Source organism: Haliotis rubra, unplaced genomic scaffold, assembly GCF_003918875.1.
Source record: "Haliotis rubra isolate DU_JTF1 unplaced genomic scaffold, ASM391887v1 Scf791, whole genome shotgun sequence".
NCBI lineage: Eukaryota > Metazoa > Mollusca > Gastropoda > Lepetellida > Haliotidae > Haliotis > Haliotis rubra.
This window is the reverse complement of record NW_025767514.1, coordinates 454,907-481,629: the sequence shown is the minus strand read 5'-3', so window position 1 is coordinate 481,629 and position 26,723 is coordinate 454,907. Positions and strand designations below refer to the sequence as shown.

General features: G+C 39.7%; 1 protein-coding gene, 1 long non-coding RNA gene and 18 other non-coding genes across 20 annotated transcripts; 19 read left to right on the top strand and 1 right to left on the bottom strand.

Moving 5' to 3' along the window:
- Positions 1-406: 406 nt before the first annotated feature.
- Positions 407-11,221, bottom strand: LOC124261233. Its single transcript, XR_006894278.1, has 3 exons — positions 10,333-11,221; positions 1,928-1,929; positions 407-469 (listed from the first exon to the last, which is right to left on the bottom strand). It is a non-coding gene; the product is annotated as an uncharacterized LOC124261233 (long non-coding RNA).
- On the top strand, positions 3,890-3,962 carry Trnar-ucu. The gene has a single exon. It is a non-coding gene; the product is annotated as a tRNA-Arg (tRNA).
- On the top strand, positions 4,207-4,279 carry Trnar-ucu. The gene has a single exon. It is a non-coding gene; the product is annotated as a tRNA-Arg (tRNA).
- Trnar-ucu lies at positions 4,534-4,606 on the top strand. Its single transcript has one exon. It is a non-coding gene; the product is annotated as a tRNA-Arg (tRNA).
- Positions 4,859-4,931, top strand: Trnar-ucu. The gene has a single exon. It is a non-coding gene; the product is annotated as a tRNA-Arg (tRNA).
- Positions 5,184-5,256, top strand: Trnar-ucu. Its single transcript has one exon. It is a non-coding gene; the product is annotated as a tRNA-Arg (tRNA).
- On the top strand, positions 5,509-5,581 carry Trnar-ucu. The gene has a single exon. It is a non-coding gene; the product is annotated as a tRNA-Arg (tRNA).
- Trnar-ucu lies at positions 5,834-5,906 on the top strand. The gene has a single exon. It is a non-coding gene; the product is annotated as a tRNA-Arg (tRNA).
- Positions 6,156-6,228, top strand: Trnar-ucu. Its single transcript has one exon. It is a non-coding gene; the product is annotated as a tRNA-Arg (tRNA).
- Positions 6,481-6,553, top strand: Trnar-ucu. Its single transcript has one exon. It is a non-coding gene; the product is annotated as a tRNA-Arg (tRNA).
- On the top strand, positions 6,803-6,875 carry Trnar-ucu. The gene has a single exon. It is a non-coding gene; the product is annotated as a tRNA-Arg (tRNA).
- Trnar-ucu lies at positions 7,428-7,500 on the top strand. Its single transcript has one exon. It is a non-coding gene; the product is annotated as a tRNA-Arg (tRNA).
- Positions 7,751-7,823, top strand: Trnar-ucu. The gene has a single exon. It is a non-coding gene; the product is annotated as a tRNA-Arg (tRNA).
- Trnar-ucu lies at positions 8,074-8,146 on the top strand. The gene has a single exon. It is a non-coding gene; the product is annotated as a tRNA-Arg (tRNA).
- Positions 8,401-8,473, top strand: Trnar-ucu. The gene has a single exon. It is a non-coding gene; the product is annotated as a tRNA-Arg (tRNA).
- Trnar-ucu lies at positions 8,726-8,798 on the top strand. The gene has a single exon. It is a non-coding gene; the product is annotated as a tRNA-Arg (tRNA).
- Positions 9,051-9,123, top strand: Trnar-ucu. The gene has a single exon. It is a non-coding gene; the product is annotated as a tRNA-Arg (tRNA).
- Trnar-ucu lies at positions 9,377-9,449 on the top strand. Its single transcript has one exon. It is a non-coding gene; the product is annotated as a tRNA-Arg (tRNA).
- On the top strand, positions 9,698-9,770 carry Trnar-ucu. The gene has a single exon. It is a non-coding gene; the product is annotated as a tRNA-Arg (tRNA).
- A 5,257-nt stretch (positions 11,222-16,478) lies between the features above and the next one.
- LOC124261232 (toll-like receptor 4) lies at positions 16,479-19,058 on the top strand. Its single transcript, XM_046695556.1, has one exon. The coding sequence runs from the start codon at positions 16,482-16,484 to the stop codon at positions 18,984-18,986; it is 2,505 nt and encodes an 834-aa protein (XP_046551512.1). The 5' UTR covers positions 16,479-16,481; the 3' UTR covers positions 18,987-19,058.
- The last annotated feature ends 7,665 nt before the right edge of the window (positions 19,059-26,723 follow it).

Sequence of the window (26,723 nt, the reverse complement as noted above, 5' to 3'; positions counted from 1 at the left end):
AGAAATTCAATTTTGGGAATCATTTTATAACTTGGGTAAAAATTCTATATACAGACATTAAAAGTTCTGTCAAGTGTAATGGACATTTAAGTCCATATTTCAAATTATCACGTGGAGTAAGGCAGGGAGATCCGATGAGCTCGATGTTATTTGTTCTTATATCAGAACCATTAAATTTGTTGATAAAACACAACCCTCTCATTCAAGGTATCAAAATCAAAACATTTCATCTTTAATCTATCAACATGCTGATGACACCACAATCACTGTCTCAAATGTGAGCTCTGCTACTGAATCTTTTCGCACAGTCAACTTATATTGTCAGGCAACGGGTGCCAAAATCAACATTGAAAAATCTGAAATTTTGTTATTGGGCAAAATAGGTTTCGTGATTTTTTAATCCAACTCCCAGTTAAAGTTAAGAGATTGTATAGAAATACTAGGCATTTACTTTGGTACGGATAAAACACTGTGTGAAACACTAAATTGGGAAAAGAAAATACTAAAAATACAAATGCTATTAAATTCTTGGCTTCGAAGACAACTGACTTTACAAGGCAGAGCCATTGTAATAAATGTACTTATGAGCTCTCGCTTGTGGTATATGTTTACTGTAATACCTGTTCCACAGTGGGTTGAAAATAAATTTGCTCAGATGTTTAGGAAGTTTTTGTGGCACAATAAGACTGCCAAAATAGCATTTGATACTTGCATTGGTGTTTGTGTTGATGGAGGTTTAAATCTTCCAAGCTTACGTTTAAAAAAAAATATGCATTGAGGCTAAAATTGTTGAGAGCTTTCGTCAATAGCCAGCTCAGCTGTATTTGGAAACAAACCATGGAATATTTTATGTCTCATCTCCTGACAATGAACTTGGGAGTTCATGCCTTATCACTTGAATATGATAAGTCTTACTTACAGAATATAAGCCCTTTTATGCTGAGCTTTTCGCTGCATGGAATGAAATTAATGAAGGAAAAAAGACCATTACTTCGCAATATAATGGATATAATGAATCAACCACTGTTTAAAAATCCACTGATTACATTTAATGGAAAAACTCTCATGTTTCAATCGTTCATTTCAAGTGGGATTATTTGTATTAAACATATTTGCTTGGAAGTCATTCCCAAATTCATGTCTGAACAAATTATTGAGAAAATAGTCCATGACACCTTACCTGAGATAGACACAAGTACAATACAACAATGTTATAGGATTATTTTATATGCGCTTCCGTCAGAGTGGAAAAGGATCATTTTATCTGTTGTTGGCAAAAACTTCCCTCAAGGGACATTATCTGCACAATTGCTGAACAGGATGTATCTGTTGAAGTATTTACAGCTAAATATTGTTATGAAATTTTCAGGAAAAAATATTTCAAGGAACCAGTAGCTATCTGCTGGTGGGATAACATTGCCTTAGATATTAATTGGAAAGATATTTGGCTAAATGTATGGCAAACAGATAAATCATCAGATTCTGTAGAGTTAGATTTCAAAATTGCTCATAATATTGTCTTTACATATGAAAACTCTCGAAAATTGGACTGTCAAACACAGATGTTTGCCCAGTGTGTCTAAGTGAAACAGAAGACATTTTACATCTCTTCATCTATTGCAAAGAGTTATCTTCCTTGCAAACAATAGTAATTGAAATGTTGACAGATGTGTGCCATGATTCAGGGTTTACCTTTGGACAGCTGTCACTCTGGTTACTGTTCGGATTCCTACCAGAAAAGAAATTATCATGTAAACCATTCATAGATATTGTATTATCAATATATCGTCTGTCTGTATTTAAAAGGAGAGTTATAATGACAAGTCACAACACCATCTCATTTGATGTGAGGGCATTATTCAAGACTATGATAAGGCGCCATTTTAGATATTTGCTGTTTAAATATTCGAAAGTAAATCAATCACACATCTTCATTCAAAATACATTATGACCAACACATACATGGAGTTGAACGGAAATGAGGTTGTTCTAAACGATCCGTTAGATTAAGATGCTTTTCACCGTTAAGTATATATTTCTAAGGAGTAAAACTGTTTGCACTTGAAATGTGTTGTATAGTCATAAATGCATATTGTTATAAAACTGTACAAAACTATTCAATATCTTTCCTGCCTTTAGAAATGAACTGTTAGTCGCTGCCACCTAAACTCTGTGATAACTCTTTTAAATTTTGGGTGGTAGTGTCAGCACTGTCTGCATCTGTAATAATCTCGTCATGTGAATAAATGTTATAAAGAAAAAAAAAAAAAGAAAAAAAAAGCGCGCTGGACTTCTAATCCAGAGGCCGTGGGTTCGAATCCCACCAGGGATGCAGCAACCTTTTTTAACACTTCATTTTTGGAAACGGATTTCTTGAGCAAATGCCTTCACACTGTGTACTAACAACCATCCCTTTTATGCCATCACTGACACTGACAAAGGTGGGTCCCTGTCATTGTCTACTACGGCTTTTGCATAGTTTCTGATATAATATCACTATCCACAAGTGTTGTGCTGCTTGCTGTGAGTGAAAGAGATATATGGCATTTTAGATCTTTTCATGAAAATGTCCTGGTAATTCGTAGGTCCCTGTAGCGCAGGGGATAGCGCGCTGGACTTCTAATCCAGAGGCCGTGGGTTCGAATCCCACCAGGGATGCAACAACCTATTTTACACTTCATTTTTGGAAACGGATTTCTTGACCAAATGCCTTCACACTGTGTACTAACAACCATTCCTTTTATGCCATCACTGACACTGACAAAGGAGGGTCCCTGTCATTGTCTACTACGGCTTTTGCATAGTTTCTGATATAATATCACTATCCACAAGTGTTGTGCTGCTTGCTGTGAGTGAAAGGGATATATGGCATTTTAGGTCTTTTCATAAAAATGTCCTGGTAATTCGTAGGTCCCTGTAGCGCAGGGGATAGCGCGCTGGACTTCTAATCCAGAGGCCGTGGGTTCGAATCCCACCAGGGATGCAGCAACCTTTTTCACACTTCATTTTTGGAAACGGATTTCTTGAGCAAATGCCTTCACACTGTGTACTAACAACCATCCCTTTTATGCCATCACTGACACTGACAAAGGAGGGTCCCTGTGTCATTGTCTACTACGGCCTTTGCATAGTTTCTGATATAATATCACTATCCACAAGTGTTGTGTTGCTTGCTATGAGTGAAAGGGATATATGGGATGTTAGATCTTTTCATGAAAATGTCCTGGTAATTCGTAGGTCCCTGTAGCGCAGGGGATAGCGCGCTGGACTTCTAATCCAGAGGCCGTGGGTTCGAATCCCACCAGGGATGCAGCAACCTTTTTCACACTTCATTTTTGGAAACGGATTTCTTGAGCAAATGCCTTCACACTGTGTACTAACAACCATCCCTTTTATGCCATCACTGACACTGACAAAGGAGGGTCCCTGTGTCATTGTCTACTACGGCCTTTGCATAGTTTCTGATATAATATCACTATCCACAAGTGTTGTGTTGCTTGCTATGAGTGAAAGGGATATATTGGATGTTAGATCTTTTCATGAAAATGTCCTTGTAATTCGTAGGTCCCTGTAGCGCAGGGGATAGCGCGCTGGACTTCTAATCCAGAGGCCGTGGGTTCGAATCCCACCAGGGATGCAGCAACCTTTTTCACACTTCATTTTTGGAAACGGATTTCTTGACCAAATGCCTTCACACTGTGTACTAACAACCATCCCTTTTATGCCATCACTGACACTGACAAAGGAGGGTCCCTGTCATTGTCTACTACGGCCTTTGCATAGCTTCTGATATAATATCACTATCCACAAGTGTTGTGTTGCTTGCTGTGAGTGAAAGGGATATATGGCATTTTAGATCTTTTCATAAAAATGTCCTGGTAATTCGTAGGTCCCTGTAGCGCAGGGGATAGCGCGCTGGACTTCTAATCCAGAGGCCGTGGGTTCGAATCCCACCAGGGATGCAGCAACCTTTTTCACACTTCATTTTTGGAAACGGATTTCTTGACCAAATGCCTTCACACTGTGTACTAACAACCATCCCTTTTATGCCATCACTGACACTGTCAAAGGAGGGTCCCTGTCATTGTCTACTACGGCTTTTGCATAGTTTCTGATATAATATCACTATCCACAAGTGTTGTGTTGCTTGCTAAGGGATATATGGCATGTTAGATCTTTTCATAAAAATGTCCTGGTAATTCGTAGGTCCCTGTAGCGCAGGGGATAGCGCGCTGGACTTCTAATCCAGAGGCCGTGGGTTCGAATCCCACCAGGGATGCAGCAACCTTTTTCACACTTCATTTTTGGAAACGGATTTCTTGACCAAATGCCTTCACACTGTGTACTAACAACCATCCCTTTTATGCCATCACTGACACTGACAAAGGAGGGTCCCTGTGTCATTGTCTACTACGGCCTTTGCATAGTTTCTGATATAATATCACTATCCACAAGTGTTGTGTTGCTTGCTATGAGTGAAAGGGATATATGGCATGTTAGATCTTTTCATAAAAATGTCCTGGTAATTCGTAGGTCCCTGTAGCGCAGGGGATAGCGCGCTGGACTTCTAATCCAGAGGCCGTGGGTTCGAATCCCACCAGGGATGCAGCAACCTTTTTCACACTTCATTTTTGGAAACGGATTTCTTGACCAAATGCCTTCACACTGTGTACTAACAACCATCCCTTTTATGCCATCACTGACACTGACAAAGGAGGGTCCCTGTCATTGTCTACTACGGCTTTTGCATAGTTTCTGATATAATATCACTATCCACAAGTGTTGTGCTGCTTGCTGTGAGTGAAAGGGATATATGGCATTTTAGATCTTTTCATAAAAATGTCCTGGTAATTCGTAGGTCCCTGTAGCGCAGGGGATAGCGCGCTGGACTTCTAATCCAGAGGCCGTGGGTTCGAATCCCACCAGGGATGCAGCAACCTTTTCACACTTCATTTTGGAAACGGATTTCTTGACCAAATGCCTTCACACTGTGTACTAACAACCATCCCTTTTATGCCATCACTGACACTGACAAAGGAGGGTCCCTGTGTCATTGTCTACTACGGCTTTTGCATAGTTTCTGATATAATATCACTATCCACAAGTGTTGTGTTGCTTGCTGTGAGTGAAAGGGATATATGGCATGTTAGATCTTTTCATAAAAATGTCCTGGTAATTCGTAGGTCCCTGTAGCGCAGGGGATAGCGCGCTGGACTTCTAATCCAGAGGCCGTGGGTTCGAATCCCACCAGGGATGCAGCAACCTTTTCACACTTCATTTTTGGAAACGGATTTCTTGACCAAATGCCTTTCACACTGTGTACTAACAACCATCCCTTTTATGCCATCACTGACACTGACAAAGGAGGGTCCCTGTCATTGTCTACTACGGCTTTTGCATAGTTTCTGATATAATATCACTATCCACAAGTGTTGTGCTGCTTGCTGTGAGTGAAAGGGATATATGGCATTTTAGATCTTTTCATAAAAATGTCCTGGTAATTCGTAGGTCCCTGTAGCGCAGGGGATAGCGCGCTGGACTTCTAATCCAGAGGCCGTGGGTTCGAATCCCACCAGGGATGCAGCAACCTTTTTCACACTTCATTTTTGGAAACGGATTTCTTGACCAAATGCCTTCACACTGTGTACTAACAACCATCCCTTTTATGCCATCACTGACACTGACAAAGGAGGGTCCCTGTCATTGTCTACTACGGCCTTTGCATAGTTTCTGATATAATATCACTATCCACAAGTGTTGTGTTGCTTGCTGTGAGTGAAAGGGATATATGGCATGTTAGATCTTTTCATAAAAATGTCCTGGTAATTCGTAGGTCCCTGTAGCGCAGGGGATAGCGCGCTGGACTTCTAATCCAGAGGCCGTGGGTTCGAATCCCACCAGGGATGCAGCAACCTTTTCACACTTCATTTTGGAAACGGATTTCTTGACCAAATGCCTTCACACTGTGTACTAACAACCATCCCTTTTATGCCATCACTGACACTGACAAAGGAGGGTCCCTGTCATTGTCTACTACGGCTTTTGCATAGTTTCTGATATAATATCACTATCCACAAGTGTTGTGCTGCTTGCTGTGAGTGAAAGGGATATATGGCATTTTAGATCTTTTCATAAAATGTCCTGCTAATTCGTAGGTCCCTGTAGCGCAGGGGATAGCGCGCTGGACTTCTAATCCAGAGGCCGTGGGTTCGAATCCCACCAGGGATGCAGCAACCTTTTTCACACTTCATTTTTGGAAACGGATTTCTTGACCAAATGCCTTCACACTGTGTACTAACAACCATCCCTTTTATGCCATCACTGACACTGACAAAGGAGGGTCCCTGTCATTGTCTACTACGGCTTTTGCATAGTTTCTGATATAATATCACTATCCACAAGTGTTGTGTTGCTTGCTGTGAGTGAAAGGGATATATGGCATGTTAGATCTTTTCATAAAAATGTCCTGGTAATTCGTAGGTCCCTGTAGCGCAGGGGATAGCGCGCTGGACTTCTAATCCAGAGGCCGTGGGTTCGAATCCCACCAGGGATGCAGCAACCTTTTCACACTTCATTTTGGAAACGGATTTCTTGACCAAATGCCTTCACACTGTGTACTAACAACCATCCCTTTTATGCCATCACTGACACTGACAAAGGAGGGTCCCTGTCATTGTCTACTACGGCTTTTGCATAGTTTCTGATATAATATCACTATCCACAAGTGTTGTGCTGCTTGCTGTGAGTGAAAGGGATATATGGCATTTTAGATCTTTTCATAAAATGTCCTGGTAATTCGTAGGTCCCTGTAGCGCAGGGGATAGCGCGCTGGACTTCTAATCCAGAGGCCGTGGGTTCGAATCCCACCAGGGATGCAGCAACCTTTTCACACTTCATTTTGGAAACGGATTTCTTGACCAAATGCCTTCACACTGTGTACTAACAACCATCCCTTTTATGCCATCACTGACACTGACAAAGGAGGGTCCCTGTGTCATTGTCTACTACGGCTTTGCATAGTTTCTGATATAATATCACTATCCACAAGTGTTGTGTTGCTTGCTGTGAGTGAAAGGGATATATGGCATGTTAGATCTTTTCATAAAATGTAGCGCAGGGGATAGCGCGCTGGACTTCTAATCCAGAGGCCGTGGGTTCGAATCCCACCAGGGATGCAGCAACCTTTTTCACACTTCATTTTTGGAAACGGATTTCTTGACCAAATGCCTTCACACTGTGTACTAACAACCATCCCTTTTATGCCATCACTGACACTGACAAAGGAGGGTCCCTGTCATTGTCTACTACGGCTTTTGCATAGTTTCTGATATAATATCACTATCCACAAGTGTTGTGCTGCTTGCTGTGAGTGAAAGGGATATATGGCATTTTAGATCTTTTCATAAAAATGTCCTGCTAATTCGTAGGTCCCTGTAGCGCAGGGGATAGCGCGCTGGACTTCTAATCCAGAGGCCGTGGGTTCGAATCCCACCAGGGATGCAGCAACCTTTTCACACTTCATTTTGGAAACGGATTTCTTGACCAAATGCCTTCACACTGTGTACTAACAACCATCCCTTTTATGCCATCACTGACACTGACAAAGGAGGGTCCCTGTCATTGTCTACTACGGCTTTTGCATAGTTTCTGATATAATATCACTATCCACAAGTGTTGTGTTGCTTGCTGTGAGTGAAAGGGATATATGGCATGTTAGATCTTTTCATAAAAATGTCCTGGTAATTCGTAGGTCCCTGTAGCGCAGGGGATAGCGCGCTGGACTTCTAATCCAGAGGCCGTGGGTTCGAATCCCACCAGGGATGCAGCAACCTTTTCACACTTCATTTTGGAAACGGATTTCTTGACCAAATGCCTTCACACTGTGTACTAACAACCATCCCTTTTATGCCATCACTGACACTGACAAAGGAGGGTCCCTGTCATTGTCTACTACGGCTTTTGCATAGTTTCTGATATAATATCACTATCCACAAGTGTTGTGCTGCTTGCTGTGAGTGAAAGGGATATATGGCATTTTAGATCTTTTCATAAAAATGTCCTGGTAATTCGTAGGTCCCTGTAGCGCAGGGGATAGCGCGCTGGACTTCTAATCCAGAGGCCGTGGGTTCGAATCCCACCAGGGATGCAGCAACCTTTTTCACACTTCATTTTTGGAAACGGATTTCTTGACCAAATGCCTTCACACTGTGTACTAACAACCATCCCTTTTATGCCATCACTGACACTGACAAAGGAGGGTCCCTGTGTCATTGTCTACTACGGCTTTTGCATAGTTTCTGATATAATATCACTATCCACAAGTGTTGTGTTGCTTGCTGTGAGTGAAAGGGATATATGGCATGTTAGATCTTTTCATAAAAATGTCCTGGTAATTCGTAGGTCCCTGTAGCGCAGGGGATAGCGCGCTGGACTTCTAATCCAGAGGCCGTGGGTTCGAATCCCACCAGGGATGCAGCAACCTTTTTCACACTTCATTTTTGGAAACGGATTTCTTGACCAAATGCCTTCACACTGTGTACTAACAACCATCCCTTTTATGCCATCACTGACACTGACAAAGGAGGGTCCCTGTCATTGTCTACTACGGCTTTTGCATAGTTTCTGATATAATATCACTATCCACAAGTGTTGTGCTGCTTGCTGTGAGTGAAAGGGATATATGGCATTTTAGATCTTTTCATAAAAATGTCCTGCTAATTCGTAGGTCCCTGTAGCGCAGGGGATAGCGCGCTGGACTTCTAATCCAGAGGCCGTGGGTTCGAATCCCACCAGGGATGCAGCAACCTTTTTCACACTTCATTTTTGGAAACGGATTTCTTGACCAAATGCCTTCACACTGTGTACTAACAACCATCCCTTTTATGCCATCACTGACACTGACAAAGGAGGGTCCCTGTCATTGTCTACTACGGCTTTTGCATAGTTTCTGATATAATATCACTATCCACAAGTGTTGTGCTGCTTGCTGTGAGTGAAAGGGATATATGGCATGTTAGATCTTTTCATAAAAATGTCCTGCTAATTCGTAGGTCCCTGTAGCGCAGGGGATAGCGCGCTGGACTTCTAATCCAGAGGCCGTGGGTTCGAATCCCACCAGGGATGCAGCAACCTTTTTCACACTTCATTTTTGGAAACGGATTTCTTGACCAAATGCCTTCACACTGTGTACTAACAACCATCCCTTTTATGCCATCACTGACACTGACAAAGGAGGGTCCCTGTGTCATTGTCTACTACGGCTTTGCATAGTTTCTGATATAATATCACTATCCACAAGTGTTGTGCTGCTTGCTGTGAGTGAAAGGGATATATGGCATGTTAGATCTTTTCATAAAAATGTCCTGGTAATTCGTAGGTCCCTGTAGCGCAGGGGATAGCGCGCTGGACTTCTAATCCAGAGGCCGTGGGTTCGAATCCCACCAGGGATGCAGCAACCTTTTCACACTTCATTTTGGAAACGGATTTCTTGACCAAATGCCTTCACACTGTGTACTAACAACCATCCCTTTTATGCCATCACTGACACTGACAAAGGAGGGTCCCTGTCATTGTCTACTACGGCTTTGCATAGTTTCTGATATAATATCACTATCCACAAGTGTTGTGCTGCTTGCTGTGAGTGAAAGGGATATATGGCATTTTAGATCTTTTCATAAAATGTCCTGGTAATTCGTAGGTCCCTGTAGCGCAGGGGATAGCGCGCTGGACTTCTAATCCAGAGGCCGTGGGTTCGAATCCCACCAGGGATGCAGCAACCTTTTCACACTTCATTTTGGAAACGGATTTCTTGACCAAATGCCTTCACACTGTGTACTAACAACCATCCCTTTTATGCCATCACTGACACTGACAAAGGAGGGTCCCTGTCATTGTCTACTACGGCCTTTGCATAGTTTCTGATATAATATCACTATCCACAAGTGTTGTGTTGCTTGCTGTGAGTGAAAGGGATATATGGCATGTTAGATCTTTTCATAAAAATGTCCTGGTAATTCGTAGGTCCCTGTAGCGCAGGGGATAGCGCGCTGGACTTCTAATCCAGATTTCTTGCCGTGGCTTCACTGAATCCCACCAGGGATGCAGCAACCTTTTCACACTATATTTTCATAGGAAACGGATTTCTTGACAAAATGCCTATCACATGTGACTTTTAAAACCAGAAATTTATGTTATCACTGGCACAAACATAGGAGGGTCGATGATGTTTTTGTCTAACTACGGATGGGAAAATCAAGTTGAAAAAATAGTGATTGATATAGCAAAAATATCGTGATATCCACTGTTGGTACTAGGCAAAACGGATAAAACAACGTGTGAAACATTAAATTGCTAAAAGAAAATACAAAAAATGCAAACTATTATTAAATTCTTGGCTTCGCTGACAGCTCACTTTACAAGGCAGAGCCATTGTAATAAATATACTTATGAGCTCTCGATTGTGGTATATGTTTACTGTAATACCTGTTCCACAGTGGGTTGAAAATAAATTTGCTCAGATGTTTAGGAATTTGTTGTGGCGCAATAAGACTGCCAAAATAGCATTTGATACTTGCATTGGTGTTTGTGTAGATGGAGGTTTAAATTTACCAATCTTACGTTTTAAAAAATATGCATTGAGGCTAAAATTGCTGAGAGCTTTCGGTAATAGTCATCTCAACTGTATTTGGAAACAAACCATGGAATATTTTATGTCTCATCTTTTGACAATGAACTTGGGAATTCATGCCTTATCTCTTGAATATAATTAATCTTATTTACAGAATATAAGCCCTTTTATGCTGGGCTTTTCGCTGCATGGAACGAAATTAATGAAGGAAAAATACCATTACTTCGGAATATAATGGACACTATGATTCAACCACTGTTTAAAAATCCACTGATTACATTTAATGGAAAAACTCTCATTTTTCAATCGTTCATTTCGAGTGGGATTATTTGTATTAAACATATTTGTTTGGAAGTCATTCCCAAATTCATGTCTGAACATATTATTGTGAAAATTGTCCATGATACCTTACCTGAGATAGACACAAGTTCAATACAACAATGTTATAGGATTATTTTATATGCGCTTCCGTCAGAGTGGGAAAAGATCATTTTATCTGTTGTTAGCAAAAAAACTTCCTTCAAGGGACATAATCTGCACAATTGCTGAACAGGATGTATCTGTTGAAGTATATACCGACTAAATATTGTTATGAAATTTTCAGGAAAATATATTTCAAGGAACCAGTAACTATCGGCAGGTGGGATAACATTGCCTTTGATATTAATTGGGAAGATATTTGGCTAAATGTATGGCAAACAGATAAATCATCAGATTCTGTGGAGCTAGATTTCAAAATTGCTCATAATATTGTCTTTACATATGAGAAACTCTCTAAAATTGGACTGTCCAATACAGATGTTTGCCCAGTGTGTCTAAGTGAAACAGAAGACATTTTACATCTGTTCATCTATTGCAAAGAGTTATCTTCCTTGCAAACACTAGTAATTGAAATGTTGACAGACGTGTGTCATGATTCAGGGTTTACCTTTGGACAGGACCCGTGAAGATCCGGGGTAGAATAGGTCTTCAGCAACCCATGCTTGCCACAAAAGGCGACTATGCTTCTCGTAAGAGGTGACTAACGGGATCGGGTGGTTAGGCTCGCTGACTTGCTTGACACATATCATCGGTTCCCAATTGCGCAGATCGATGCTCATGCTGTTGATCAGTGGATTGTCTGGTCAAAGTCAAAGTCAAAGATATTTATTGTACTTAAGGCCTCCGGCCCATATACAAGGAATACAAGTATATATACAGCACATGTTACAGACATTTCACAAAGAAATTACAGTTCAGATAAGATATTGCTTCTAAGGGAAACAGCATGTTTTACATAAAGCGCAAGATTACGTATTACATTTTCATTTTTGGAGGATAGAATGGAAACAAAGGCAGATGAAGGATATTTTAACAGGTAATTATTTGGGATATATTTTTTTTCTTAAATCAGCATAATGTGGGCATACAAAAGCGAAGTGAATTTCATCTTCTATAGCCGAGTTACATAATGGACATATCCTTAAACGTCTCTCTATTGAAAATCGTCTGCCCTTATTTACTGATAAGTCTAACAAGCCCAATCGAAAATTGACAAGTGTGCGTCTGATATTTCTAGATGTCAATACAGATAGATATAGTTCTGGTTGAATTAAGCTCTTATGTGATCTATACAACTGGTCTATACAACTGGTATCTTGAACTATTGTCTAGACAGGAATGCCATTCTTGATTATTGCCAGACTCGATTATTTCCAGACCGCCACCATATAGCGGGAATATTGCTGAGTGCAGCGTAAAACTAAACTTACTCACTCACCTTTGGACAGCTGTCACACACTGACAAAGGAGGGTCCCTGTTATTTTGTACTACGGCCTTTGCATAGTTTCTGATATAACATCACTGCATATGGCATGTTAGATCTTTTCATAAGAATGTCCTGCTAATTCGTAGGTCTGATATAATATCAAAGTACTAGTTTGGTGATAAAATATTTGACATAGAAACAAAAGTTGAATATTCTACAGTTTGACTTCACAAAGATATAGGTTTGATGGTGACGTTAGTTTTCATGCACATTTGATGATGATCTAGAACTTGTACTTGCATTGTATTTTAGCACCCGTCTATCTATCCTGATATTAGGTAGTTACCTTGTAATATGTAGAAGTTTCTGCAAGCTCGTTGTATCATCAGCAAGGAATATACGGGAACATTGTTCCCATGATTACGTTCATGAACAGGGTACACCATAGATATAGAACGAAAAGAGACATTTAGATATGACACGGTCTTGACCAACATGAAATACTTCAGACTTAAAGTCAACATGGCTAAGTGAGTGAGTGAATGGGTGGATGGGTGGTTTGAGTGGTTCAGTGAGTAGTTGGGAGAGTGAGTGAGTGAGGTTTTTCGTCGCTTTTATCAATATTTCAGTAACGTCGCGGCGCGGGAACAACGGAAATGGGTTTCACACATTATACCCATGTGGGGAATCGAACCTGGGTCTTCAGCGTGACGAGCGAACGCTTTAACCACTAGGCTACCACAGGGTCAACCTCCCCGCCCCTTATCGTGTATTCAAAACAGAACTTGTCCTTGATGAATATTTGACATATATCCTTTATCCATGGCTCTTAAATACCTCTTGTTTAGAACTTCCTGCAGTCGTTTACCTATAGAAGTAGGTAGGTGGCACAAAATTCCACTTGAAGTAAGAATGCGTAACCTCTTCGACACATGTGATTTTGGCGATGAATCATGTTACATTTTTTTCTCTGCCCTTTCTCTAAACATCATCGGAAAATATATATCCCAAACCATTATGTTAAAAACACCCAATTTGTTAAAATTTAACGAATTCTTTAACTGTAAACAAATATGTGTTTAAAAGACTTTGTATATTCTGTGATACCATCATGAAAACTGTAAATCTTCCATGTAAACCATCCCGCCATCCTATGTACTCTTATCGGTATATTTGTACTTTTTATACCGAGTATCGCGGTCTGAGCGTAATAAATGTTCTGTACTTTTCTGTCGATTTTATTAAGACGAATGGTTCACACTTATCCGTACAAACAATGGATAATACCCTTGAGCCAAGTATCTATGTTTAGATCAAATATAGTGACTGCTTATAAATCAGAAGAGAGGTCTCATTGACATGCATGGTGTGAGGTTATGGTTATCCAATCAAAGCGTATGTAATCTTTCTTATCGGAAACCGGTATTTCCGCCGTGTGTTGCCATCTGCGACCTGGAAACAAGCAGTGAGAGCACAGCGCTGCAAAAGGCTTTCCATGGTGGTTTCTAAACCACGTCTTCGCGAACTCGCGTTTATCAAGATTAAGAGTTCATCATGAAATTTTATCAGGTAAGAAAACAAATCGTGAACCATTCTTTTGATATTTATGTTTTTGAACAGTCCATCGAGACTACTATGCTCGTTTTACGAATATTTCAAAGAGCGTCATACGACTCGTGCTTGGAAGTTGTTCGATCAACTTCTTTGTGTGGCATTTAGAAGTTGGTGTGATGAACAAGTGCTTGATAACTCAAGTGTGATCTTAAAATGGATCAAATCACTGACCACTCCCAATATATTTCTGCATAATGTATTTACAATAAGCAGCGCCCTCTGAATATTAATTACTTATCCAAACCTTTACACATTTTAAATGCCTCATTAATACCTCATTGTCTCATAGATATCAAATCCTAACTTAAAACCACTTTTAAATATTATGTTATTTGTTATCCATACACTTATAAATGTTATCCCCACTCAGCCTCTACTAGAATAGGGGCGATGAGGTAGCCTAGTGGTTAAAGCATCACGCCGAAGACCCGGGTTCGATTCCCCACATGGGTACAATGTAAAGCCTATTTCTGGTGTCCCCCGCGGTGATATTGCTGGAATATTGCAAAAGTCGGCGCAAAACCATACTAGCTCACTCTACTAGAATAATGTTATTTAGTGCTGTTATGATAAGCGTAATACCGGTTACGCAACACTGTTTAATTTATCAAACAATTGAAAGATAAGTAAAAAGAATATAACATGCATAATATTTATTACAACATTTAACAAGTTGCACGATACCACATGCTATATTTGGGATTACACTCAGTAAAGTACAGAATGATACGAGTTCTTTTGTTGGGTTGAGTTCCTGGCGATTAGGTGCCTGACTCGTTGCCCTTCATGACACCGCCATTAAATGAGTGAGTTTACAAAGCGTCGTATAAATTTACTAGGGCTGCGCTATATAACCGGTTTAACGGTATTTACAGGTTCAGACATGAAAACGATACATATTGCGATACGCTGATCGAAAACCGGAATTTTAACTTGCATTCTGAAAACTTCATAACACTCGGAAATCTTCGAGTATTTCCTTGTTTCATTTGTGCCAAATACTATTTATATTTTATTTTATCATGATTAAAAGTTGTTATTAAAGCTTAATCAAGCATAGTGATTTTGTTGGATTTTGCTATATAAATCAAGCATTAACTCGATTATAAGTAGTTTTTTGTTTAAAAATAATTCATGCAATATATTGCAATACATATCGCAATATACGCTTTCGCATCGCAATATATCGCAATATGAAAATACCCACCCCTAAAATTTACACTGCAGCCATGTAGTAACACAGTTATAAACAAACACAGATATATAATATGAATTTGACGAAAATTGTGTTTGTCAATAAGTGAATAACACCCCTCGTTATAATTACTGTGCCATTTCGTCATAAGTTACTTCCAAATAAATTAATGACATTTATCCTGATTGGAGTATTTTGATCCAAGATAACTTCACCATTAGTTCCAGGATCAGGTCAAATTTAAGGTGAGTGATTTGATCCTGCCTCACCGGACTCACCAATATACCATCATTTTCGTAAGTAAGAAAATGTGGGTATGTAGGTGAGTGAGTGAGGTTTTACGCCACTTTTAATAATATTCCTGCAATATCACAGTGAAATACACCAAAAATGGTATTCACGCTTTGTACCCATGTGTGTATCGAACCCTGGTTAAACCACTTGCCCATCCCACCGCTCCACCATTATAAGAGTGAGTGAGTGAGTTTAGCTTTACGCCGCACTCAACAATATTCCAGCTGTATGGCGGCAGTCTGTAAATAATCGAGTCTGGACCACACAACCCACTGATCAACAGCATGAGCATCGATCTACGCAATTGAGACACGATGACATGTGTCAAGCAAGTCAGCGAACCTGACAACTCGATCCCGTTAGTCGCCTCTTACGACAAGCATGGGTTACTGAAGGTCAATTCTAACCCGGACCTTCACGGGTCACCATTAGAAGAATCGACGATGACAAAATCCCTCTGCTGAAAATACAGGGAGACTACTATTGATCCTGCAATTAATTTCCGTGTAGGTTCTTGTCGCGATTTGTTTTCCGTAAACAGGATGCAGTCTGTGAGCAAACCGGGAAAGTGGTTTTTGTTATGAACAATAGGTGGGAAGATTCGTTGGTCCAGATCATGTCCGGAGAACATTAAAACGTTCTGGCCAGGATGATACGCTTGTAAATTGTATTTGTACACACACAAGGATGTCAGGAACAATGCCCACATCTGCCATTGTTTTCTACAGTTTGATGAACGTTGAAATACCGCCAGAAGCGGATCAAGGATTTTGTGACACAAACTTGAATACTGAAGTGGTAGTGAGTGAGTGAGTGAGTGAATGAATGAGTGTATTACTTGACATTGTTCTGCACCTGTTTTGTTTATTTATAAAGTAAGATATTAAAAACCACATGGAACGTATATATGCATAAATATAAAACACCATACAGGGGATGTAACGCTTTGAACATAATTTGATCACATCCTGAAACAAGTTTCTTGTAATTTCAGTCCCTACATATGACCCTGCTCCTTCTTATCTCGGACTTAGCAACATCTGAGGATAGAGGGAGCACTGGGTGCGAACCATGCCATTGTTACACATCTGAAGGCGTTATCGAGGCTGACTGTTCAGAGAGAAACCTACATGAGATCCCCACGCAACTGCCACCTAATATCACCGACCTCAATCTTTCAGGAAATAAGATTGTTCGTTTAAAAACTGGATATCTTAATTACACAGAGCTGCTTACGTTGAATGTTTCGTCAAACAGAATAAGAAGTATTGAGCTTGATACCTTCAAGAATCTGACCAACCTGGTGGCTTTGGACCTTCATGGTAATAAATTACCTCCAACAAAGAAGAGTTATCAAGATGGAGTATTCAGGTATCAGAAAAAGCTGAAAAAACTTTACATTCACAATAACGTTGAATCACGCTCTTACGCCGGTAGTCTCAGTAGAGGCTTTTCAAGTTCATACCCCGATGGAGCATTCAAAGACCTCTTGGCTTTGGAAGAGCTGATCATTGATGGGATGAGAGAGATATATTTTGGAACTGGATTCCAATTCCTGGAGCAACTGAAAAATCTGTCTCTTGGTGGAGGCGATGGTGGAACATGTCAAACCCGTAACCTGCGGAATAAAACTTTTGAGAATCTACATAACCTAAAGACTCTGGATATTTCACACTGTCTGTTGCTTAACATTGAACTGTCGTCTTTTGAAAAGCTTAAAAATCTCCATAGTCTTGATCTATCATTCAACATGTATTTAGGATTATCCAAGGCTGGAGAAGCTATGTACGGACTACAGAATTCCTCACTAAAGATACTAGATGTCAGTAAATTAAGTCGTACGCTGGGGCCAAGTATAACTTTGCAAACACACCATATGAAATATCTTAGAAACATAGAAATAGAAGAATTAAATATTACAGGAAACAGAATTGAACTGATTGATCGAAATGCAATTTTATACCTTCCAAGATCTCTTAAGGAAATTTGTATCCGAGATAATCACATGGGTTTTGGGTTATACATGCTTGAATTGTCTATTTTGACGAATTTAAAGTGGTTCGATGCCTCTCATCAAGGAACATCATCTCTGTCCTTTGACAACGAAAAATTGAATTCTAGATATCGGCGTCACTCAGGTAAGAACACGCAACCTTTGAAATGGAGTATTACCTTAACCATACCCCCAAATATCACGTATGCGGATTTTAGTTATTGCAAAATGACATATGATATCAAAAGATTTCATTTCAGTAGGAACAGACTTCGTGAGTTAAATTTATCACATAATTTCTTCAGCAAATGGATCGGGCCCATTTGGGGATTAAAACATCTCGAGATTGTTGATTTATCGCACAATTTCTGTGATTTCATAGGAAAGGAATTTGGGAAACATTTTCCATCCATGAAAACATTGAACCTTGGTTACAATTATCTGGGCTATGCACTTCAGGATGGGGCCAGTACTATTTTAGATGATTTCCCTTTGCTTGAGAATTTGGATATGTCAAATAACAAAGTACGTGTTTTTCCAAAGACTATCCTAAACAACCTAACGCTTATCAAAAGCGTAAATTTAAGTAGTAATTATTTGATGGCATGGAATTCAGATATTGTAAACTTTAACATGAAAACGCTGGACCTATCAAGAAACCTGTTTGCAGAGATTCCATCTCTATTGAGATATCAAGTCGCTGCAATGCATATGAAAGACTTCAGATTGTACTTTGAAGAAAATCCTTTGAGGTGCAGCTGCGCAACGCTAACTTCGTTGATATGGATGACAGAACATGCTTCTAGAATACACAATTATGCAGGAATGCATTGTGTTGATGACGGCAACAGGAAGATTTTAATGAAAAATATACACCAAGTCATACTTGGTCTGAGAAAAAGATGTGCATCATATGTAGGATTGACTCTAGGGATCATGTGCCTGATGATGCTGGTTCTGTGTTTGGGGATAGCAGGAATCGTGTACAGGTTCAGATGGAAACTGAGGTATCTTTTCTATCTGGCACGGATGAAACACAGCGGTTACGTTGCTGCTGCTGAGGAAGAGGATGGGACACCATTTGAGTTCGATGCCTTCATCTCCTACGCTGACGAAGACCGTAGGTTTGTAATTGAGGACGTGAGACAGATCCTAGAGGGGAGGCACGGGCTTCGCCTCTGTATCCACCATCGAGACTTTCTCGTGGGGGAAGCTATCGCTGCCAACATCCTGAACGCTGTGAAATCCAGCAGGAAGACGGTGATCGTCCTGTCAAGACACTTCTTGAAGAGCTACTGGTGTAAGTACGAAGTGGAGATGGCTAAGATGGAGAGTATCTATTCTGGACGGAACACTCTGCTGGTTGTTGTATTGGAGAGCATCCCTGTGAAGGACCTGCCTCCTGATATTGTGCAGCTGATGCGTGAAGACTCCTACGTGGAGTATACGAATGTTCGGGAAGGTCGTGAGGTGTTCTGGCAAAATATTGAACGGGCCATACGTGCTGTGTCCTAACTTAGCATATTCTAATGTCTGTTTACTTACATTTCACTTCCTTGAACCAGGATGAATAGATTCTTTAATATATGTTGTTTTTGTTCTTTAGATCGATGTGTGTTGTGCTTGGTTGATCTCGTCAACTGTTGTTTCTGCTTTACACACACACACACACACACACACTCTCTCTCTCTCTCTCACTCTCTCTCTCTCTCTCTCTCTCTCTCTCTCTCTCTTTCTCTCTCTCTCTCTCCTATCTCTCTCTCTCTCAATTAGCGCTATTCTTGGGGATAAGCTTTACGTGATGTGTTTTGGTTGGCTGGTACTTGAATTTAAGTTTGAAGTGCGACTTTCCTTTGTTATTGTGTAGATTTAGTTCCCGGTTAACGCTTTTCTCGGGGAGATAACATTTATCGTCACATCGGCAATATTTCAGCCATATCGTGACGAGAACAATTAATTGTTATACATAGTAATTAATGGTAAAGTATAAAAACCTGTCAACGAAGACTGTAAAAAAACTAGATTATCACAGATATGAATTTAAAACTAGTAATTAAATCTAAAACAGTTTAACTATAGATGACAATACAATATAAAAACAGGCTATAGATTGCCAACAACTAAACGTAGATCACCATACTAGAGACCAAAGGGACTTACAATGCATTTGCTTCCTGCATGGGCCCAAGCTGGATTTATATAATTCCTTCAGCTGTTAGCAATTTAGACAAATCTAGCCTTATATTAAAAATATCTCATATTCTACGATAAAAAGTGGAGAGTTTTAATTTACCTTGAATGTTTTCTACACACGAACAAGTATGACATGTTTTAAATAAAACATAAATATATCACTTGTATATAAGCACATGTGAAACATGTGGCCTCACCTTTGGCAAGTGAGTTTGTTCAAAATTGCCTCTGTTCACCCAGCAGAAAATGGGTACCCGGTTGGATAAGTCAGGTGACTATTTACATTCAAGCGCCTCATAGGCAGCTTGGGTTATCAGGGGTGATATTAATCAACTAGCAACTAGATACTACAAAAATGAATTATTATTATTATCCCTTTGTTAAGAGTTGGCCACATAAAGACTTTTTAGGCCCAAAGTCGCACTAAAACATTACCGAACTCCTTACCGCCGTGATGATAATAAGGTGTTTTGCGCTTATCTGGAGTGTTTTGGTGGGTTCTTGAGAGTTTGAAGTACGATTTCCTTTCCGACTGTGTACATATAGTTCCTGGTGTTCATCTTGTAATCCGACGAAATGCTTGGCAGTTGCATATATATCATCAGTATTGTAGTGATTGCTTTATGCTAAAGTTGTAAATAAATATTTTTGCTTTTGTCTGTTTTAATGATTGTTTTCGTAACATGAGTGAGTGAGTTTAGTTTTACGCCGCACTCAGCAATACTCCAGCTATATGGCGGCGGTCTGTAAATAATCGAGTCTGGATAAGAGAATCCAGGGATCAACAGCATGAACATCGATCTACGCACTCGTGCTGCGATGATCTAAGCTTCTAAGGCGGCCAGAGATGCGTCCCTTCACTGTGTAAGAAACATAGGGTACTGATTTCATACCCTGGTACCACCTGAGTATGTTTTTGGTTTATGGGAGCTCCTTGCTTGTAGGTTTCACCAATGTGATTTCAGTCAAAGAGCTGTTTCACTTTGAGAGCTCTTCCCCCGTGAAGCTGACAATCCGGGTTTTGCTGAAAAAATGTTGAAACTCACCCACACAATTGATTGTCCAAAAAACTATGGTTGTTTACCTTGTTTGATTGCAAGTAGTATGAGTGCTTGACGGCGCTGATAATATCACCCACTGGTGTTCCTCATCAAGATTCGAACAATATAGCTAACTGGGATGTAAAATAACAAAAGAACAAGTCCAACTGCTTGTTTACCTAGACTCTCACGGCTTCAAATGGAAATGGGTTGCTAGGTCGTAAAACGGCGTAAAATCCAACTCACTCACTACTTTGTGTGTGTGTGTGTATTGTTTTTTGTTTTTATAATTTTATTTTTATTTTTTTATTTTTTTATTTTTATTTATTTATTTATTTTTTTTTGTGGGGGGGTGTGTTTCAGGGGGGGTGTTTCAGGGGTTCGGACCACCCCCCCTTTTTTGAAAATGACTTAAGACCACAGTGAAGATTTTTGTGTGTTGGCGGGGCACACACACACCACCCCCTTTCCAAATTCCTGGATCCGCCCATGTACACCCATATTTGATGATCGCTAAAAGTAAACAAACATGAAATGTATTTTTGTTGGTCGTGTGGAAGACACACGCATCATAGCCGTGTTTTTGGACCTTTAGTTTGCAGTGCTTCGGTCACTGCTTTCAGACAATTTCATGTTCGTACGCATATATGAAAAACGACACAAGAAAATATAGTCTATTATCTAGACCTTGTCGGCTGCCCATTGCTATCATTCCATCACATCCAACAAGACGCTCTGTGGTCCAAGGGAGATAACTCCAATTAATTAAGTGGGTTTTTATTCAGCTGATCAATGGCGTAGTTCCAATGCACATTGTGTTAGGCAAGTGTAAGTTGTGTACACCGGCTATGTTCTATTCATTCAGACTGAAGGTGAGGGAGGGTGTGCATAGCATGTTTAATATATACTCATGCCAATAATGGTTGTCACCCCCCTCCCCCCACCCCAACCCCACACACCCACACCTCTCTCAATTAAAAACATTGAAGGGGACAACCATTATTAGCATGAGTATATCACAAGTCAGTGTGCAAACTGGTTTCCAAATTTTGTTACCCAGTCGGGCTACCTATGCCTGAAAGTTGCTAGCCCACAAAATAATTCACTAGCCCGAAATTTGAATGTAGAAACTGAGCAAAAGATTGCAAAAATAGATGAGAATACGATAATGTCGGCATGGCATGGGTTTATTATAACTTAACAAGTCGGAGAGAGTGAAATATTTACAAAATGACCCCGCTGCATTAAGAATGGAATGCATTGTATTGATGCATTATGCATCACATTCACATATCGTCATAGCTGCTTAAAACCTGTAACATTTATTGGTGTTTGACACAACCTACCTACTGTGTGTGTGCGCGTGTGCGTGCGTGCGTGCGTGTGTGTGTGTGTGTGTGTGTGTGTGCGTGCATGTGTGTGGTTATAACTATAACTCTTATTCACTTTTATATTATATTTGTACCATCAAGTAATTAGTGTCTCGTAGGCCAACTGGCTGGGTGCTCTTTTTAATGTATCATACTATGTCTATACAATTTGTACCACAGCATGTGACACTTTGAGAAAATAATTTCTTCTTCTTCTGGCGAGGTGTGGGGTATCCTAGTGGTTAAGGCTCCGAAGACCCAAGACCCGGGTTCGCTGTGATATTGCTGGAATATTGCTAAAAGTAACATAAAACCATACTCACTCACTCACTCACTCTCTTCTTCTTAAGTGCCTTAATCATAAGCGCATGCTCACACACCATTTCACTTTAGACATATATACGTGCTGGTATTTCTATGACCGAACCCATATATAGGCATTTTTCTACCGTCTATTACTGAACATTCCTATGGTTGATGATTTGCACTGGATATAAGTTGGATATCCCATATATTTCCACATACCTGCTCCTGATCTGCATAACAAATATTTTATTGAAGAATACCAAGCAGTCCAAACTACTCATTATCACTATTCTTTCACAATTTATAGATTTCTATATTGTAAGAGAAACAATTAAAATCACATCCAGGACCTACTCTTTTACCGAATATCTTAAGATATTCAATATCAGTAACATATGTGCCACTATGCTGCTTCATGTCATACCCAAATATATTTAGCCTTGCAGGGTATCTGACAAAAAAAAGAATCTTAAATAGAGTAAGCAATAAATACACAAATGCTGGTCTACTAATGTTTCATTAATTATTATGTGCATTATATACGAAAACATGCCATATCTTAAAAGCTATACATTTTCACTGCATTAAGATGGAATAACATTTGTCCCACCTGTCCTTGTGCACATGGGTGATCCAATGCTTTGTACTCTTGGCCATGTGACCTCTGATACTGAATAAATTTCTTGTTCTTGTTCTAATTTTATTGTTCTTTAATACATAAGTTTTGAAGAAATCAGCTTTAGAATGGTATGCATTTAAAATATTGCACAGAATGAAATTTCCACAGAAAACATCCAGAATTTTGCTTAATTGTTGTGATTGAGCACACAGTACATGACATTGTTGTTCATTTTAACAATGAAATACTACTCAAAAGTGTTTTTGTTTTGGAAGCTGCATCATAGGTATGTCATACCATTAGCCATGAGGAAGTTAATGGTCATGATAGTCATGGAATATAAGAAACTTTAGACTTGTGCTGCAGTCTAAGAGCTCAATACTTCAAGCATATTCCTATAACCTATTAAGATTGTTAGATAGGTTAGGAAATGGCAAGCATTACTTTTCATCATCACCTTTCCCGTCTTCAGTTATAACTGCACACTTATAACTACATGTATATTAATCATGTTTTTTCTTCAATGCTTTGTTCTTGACAAACAAGTGATAAAACCCCACATATATAATATATTTTAATTCATTTTATCAAATTTAACAACCAAAATCACTGTCAGTCTATCAAACAAAACTTTTCAAGGTAAGAGCCTACTCCATAGTCCTTCTTAAATTTTCTTGTCCGATAGTATACATATTAATCCAAATTCATATTTAATACCTAAATGGGTCACACTTTTCAACCTATTGTATACATGGGTTAAAATCAAGACAACATTATCTGTTTACATGCATTGCAAAAATTAAGAAATTACCTAACCATATACATCCCCATCCAAATTCATTCACAGATTTACAAATTATTTCACAAATATTATTATTTCTCCCACAAAATGTCCTATATGAGATAACCACCTTGCTCAAATAAACAGTAGGTTCTCACACCTTTCATAGAGTCAGTTCCTCCTTGGAATTCTTGTTTCAACAATCTGGTGAGCAGCAGCAGATCTGAACAGACAGCTACTCATGTTTATGGCAAGTCTGCACAGTCAGTACTAACTCAAACTGATCTCTATTCAGTTGATTCAGCCATTAACAGACAGTTTTAACCAATTCCACTTTCACCAATTCAGTTCAAGCAAGTCTAGAAACAGACAAACACTCATATCCAAAGATGATGGCAATTCATTGATTATAATCAACCTTTGATATACTAGTATAGTACATAATATCATCCGTCAAATACTGGAGTTTGTTTTCTGCAATACATATTACAATGTTTGCAGCAAAAGTGAGAAATACAGCCCAGATATGACACTGTATAATTGTATACCTGGACCCAATTGAAAACAATGAAATGTGACTGTTTTTTATAGTACATCTTCTTTATTGGGGGAGGTAACATGTAAAAGGTGTGCATGTGTTTGGTGTAACAGATATGCTTTGTTATATACCAAAAATGTACTGTGCATGGTTGGCGGTATTAACATACTAGTAGGTAACATGTAATATATTCATCTCGCCTTGATGTTATCAGAGACCATATAATATATTATATGGTCTCTGATGTTATGTAGCAAAACACTGTTAAATATTTCTATTTCAAGATTATATTAACAAAGTATTAAAGTGATGTAAAAGAATTCCATACATACACACGACTTTAGTAGCTAATTAAACTCCTATGTATACATGAGATACCTAAACCAAACTGATCACCCAATGGGAGCAACATTTGTGTTGGCTCTTAATTCTTGCACAGTTACTGTCATGTCACAGTTACTGCCTCTGGGTTTATAACCAAAGGTTTCAGAATACCTTTATCAGATAGTACAATGTTTCCTTCATGAACAGTTGTCAAAGTACAGGCACTGATATAGAAAGAACTTCAAAGAAGAAGAAAAAGAAGAATGGCCATCTTCACCTGAATGCTAACAAAAATAGGTAAGTTAATATTTCATTTAAATTCTACCAGATTTATGACCACTAACTGAAATGTTCTGTAATATCAGCCTGCAATGATAAAAATACTGTAATTTACCATTTCTCGCATTGTTCCACACTGTTATACATTCCTTGTGAAGGAAGTCTTATTGGTATACTTATTATTATAATTCTATGTATCATTGTTGTTATTCGTAATTATATATATGGATGGAATTATCCAGTTAAAAAGGACAAAGGTGGGAAATGAAGATCTATTGAAGGTTTGAGATTATCTCTTACAAATGTATACATAAACTCTGTCAAAAAAGAAACGCAACCCCTGTCCTCAGATATGAAAAATTCGTTTGAATGAAGTTATTGCTTCCAAACTAAATTTTATTCGAATGTATTGAAATGATACACGTAATTAATGAAGATTACCATCCAAACAACTGCATTTGTACGCATAAGTGTATTTTATTGCTTATTCCGTCACAACGCATGAAATGACCCTCATGGTGACTTCGCACAAAAAAACACATGCAAATCATGAAAATGGCAGTTAATGTAGGGTGTATAAAAGCCCATGTGCTTCCTCGAATTATATTCATTCATTTGTCGCCGAAAAGCTGTGTTAAAAATGCCACGATTGAGTGCTGCCGACCGGAAATATCGCCATTGGTCGTGTTCAAGCCGGAGAAAGTTTTGGAACTGTTGCACGGCACCTAAATGTTCACAAAACAACGATATCCCGACTTTGGAGCCGCTACAACAACTTCAATTTGACCAACGATCGCCCGAGAAGTGGAAGGCCAAGAATCACGACCCCCCCTTCAAGATCGGTACATCCGGGTCCATCACCTGCGTAATCGGCATGCCCTACCAACCGTGACTGCCACACAAATACCAGGTTTGAGGAGAGTGTCAGCTCAAACGATTAGGAACCGTCTGAAAGAAGCGGGTTTACGTGCCTGTAGACCAGTTGTTGGACCTGTACTACGCCCCCTACATCGACGCCGACGACTCAGGTGGTGCAACAACGTAAGGATACGGACTTTACAAAACTGGAGGCGAATCTGGTTTTCTGATGAATCACGTTTTCTTTTGCAACGTCACGACGGAAGACAGCGTCTGTATAGGAGACGTCATAAACGTTTTGCGCCCATCTGCGTCCGACAGGTGGACAGATTTGGCGGAGAAAGCGTCATGGTTTGGGGAACCATCTCATACAACCAGAAATCAGACTTGGTGATCGTTCCAGGGAACCTGACAGCCCAACGTTACATCAACCACGTGTTAGAGCTTCACCTTCTCCCGATTATTGACCAACAGACACAGATTTTTCAACGGGACAACGCCCGGCCTCATACTGCACGTGCAACAATGAACTTTCTGCAGAATTCCAACGTCAATGTCTTGCCATTACCCTCTAAATCACCAGACCTCAACCCTATTGAACACCTGTGGGATACTCTGGATCGACGCGTACGTCAACGTCAGCCGCCGCCACAGACGCTGCAACAGCTCGCCGTTGCACTGCAGGAGGAGTGGAGAGCCATTCCCCAGGAAAGAATCCGGCGTCTTATCCGTTCTTGTCCAAGGAGATGCCGTGCAGTGATTGCAGCGCGTGGTGCTCATACGAGATACTGAGAAAGACGCCCCCCTGGTGACAAACTGGTGTCTGTGAGATGACTTTTGAAATGACAATTTTAAACATGCCCATCTGGGTTATTATTCTGCCAAATTTCAGACTTCTGTCTTAACTAATAAAAATGCCGTGTCGTCCTAAAACTTCAGATCAC

Coding starts and splice junctions, on each gene's coding strand:
- LOC124261232 (XM_046695556.1), top strand. CDS start 16,482: ATGACCCTGCTCCTTCTTATCTCGGACTTAGCAACATCTGAGGATAGA.